The sequence below is a fragment of the Brassica oleracea genome, unplaced genomic scaffold (genome assembly GCF_000695525.1).
Source record: "Brassica oleracea var. oleracea cultivar TO1000 unplaced genomic scaffold, BOL UnpScaffold04184, whole genome shotgun sequence".
Lineage (NCBI taxonomy): Eukaryota > Viridiplantae > Streptophyta > Magnoliopsida > Brassicales > Brassicaceae > Brassica > Brassica oleracea.
The window spans coordinates 1-1,018 of record NW_013620708.1 but is presented as its reverse complement, the minus strand read 5'-3'; the positions used below and the strand labels follow the sequence as shown (position 1 = coordinate 1,018).

Sequence of the window (1,018 nt, the reverse complement as noted above, 5' to 3'; positions counted from 1 at the left end):
GAGCGCGATGCGAATATCATCTCCCCAGTACCAAGTATACCCATGAACACGAGGTCACGAAACCTTCCAAAAAAATCTATCGACAGAGGAGGAACCACAAAATTTTTTGACCATACTTCTTTGTTGGCATCTTCCAGAACCCATAGGTCAACGTTGCGGTTATATGCCTGATACGCTATGGTTACCTTTCCAGCGTGATTCACCAGCTCACCATACTGTTGAAGCATCTGATCCTCAGGTAGCTTAGTAACATTAAACTCTTCAGAACTCAGATCAAAGCTCATTAGAGATCTTTTTTTCTGGTAAGTAGCTAAATAATACATAAACCCATCCTTGTATATCCCTTTACATCCAGAGTTATGACGATGTCGATACTCACACTCGATCATTCTCCATTTTTCTTTAGCTCCTAGAGTGATCACTTGATGCTCCTCCGACACAATATCCTCCCACGATACAGCATTACCATTACGAGACATGTGACTACGTTTAAGTACCACAGTCATGCACAACACTTTGTATACATCATTAACTGGATCATATCCAAAAACAGACAATATATCTTGCCTCCTCGTTTTGACTCTAGGTAACGATACGAACTGACCCGTACTAGGGTTTCCGACAATCATCTTGGTAAAGTCCCGACCGCAGATCAAGCCGCGAACAGGTGGAGTAAATTCATACAGTACATCGGGTTCCATTTCATAACTAACCATGTTATGATTATACGGATGGTCTTGAGACAAGGATTGAAAGAGCTGCATCTGCATGTATCCGCCACGGTGCAGTGAGATAAGATAACGTGGCTGAGTTAAAGATCGGGTCATGTACCACTGGATGAACTTTTTGTCAAGGATTATCGATGACGATTCTTTAGAAGCGAAATGGAGCCTGGCTATGGATCTCGGCGGCAGTTTCATGAGAATCTCTATGATCATGTCATTAGCAAGGTTCGTAAACGGATCGTTTACAATCCTTTCGTCTTGATTCTTAGACCTCTTTACCCTTTTCATGATTG

At 42.1% G+C, this 1,018-nt stretch overlaps 1 protein-coding gene across 1 annotated transcript; it reads right to left on the bottom strand.

The window, feature by feature from the left end:
• Nucleotides 1–6: 6 nt before the first annotated feature.
• LOC106321959 (F-box/kelch-repeat protein At3g04660-like) lies at nucleotides 7–1,013 on the bottom strand (the record flags this gene model as incomplete). The annotated part of the gene is made up of 1 exon (XM_013760167.1): nucleotides 7–1,013. A coding segment is annotated over exon 1 (1,007 nt), but the record flags the coding sequence as incomplete, so codon positions are not given.
• Between the last annotated feature and the right edge of the window lie 5 nt (nucleotides 1,014–1,018).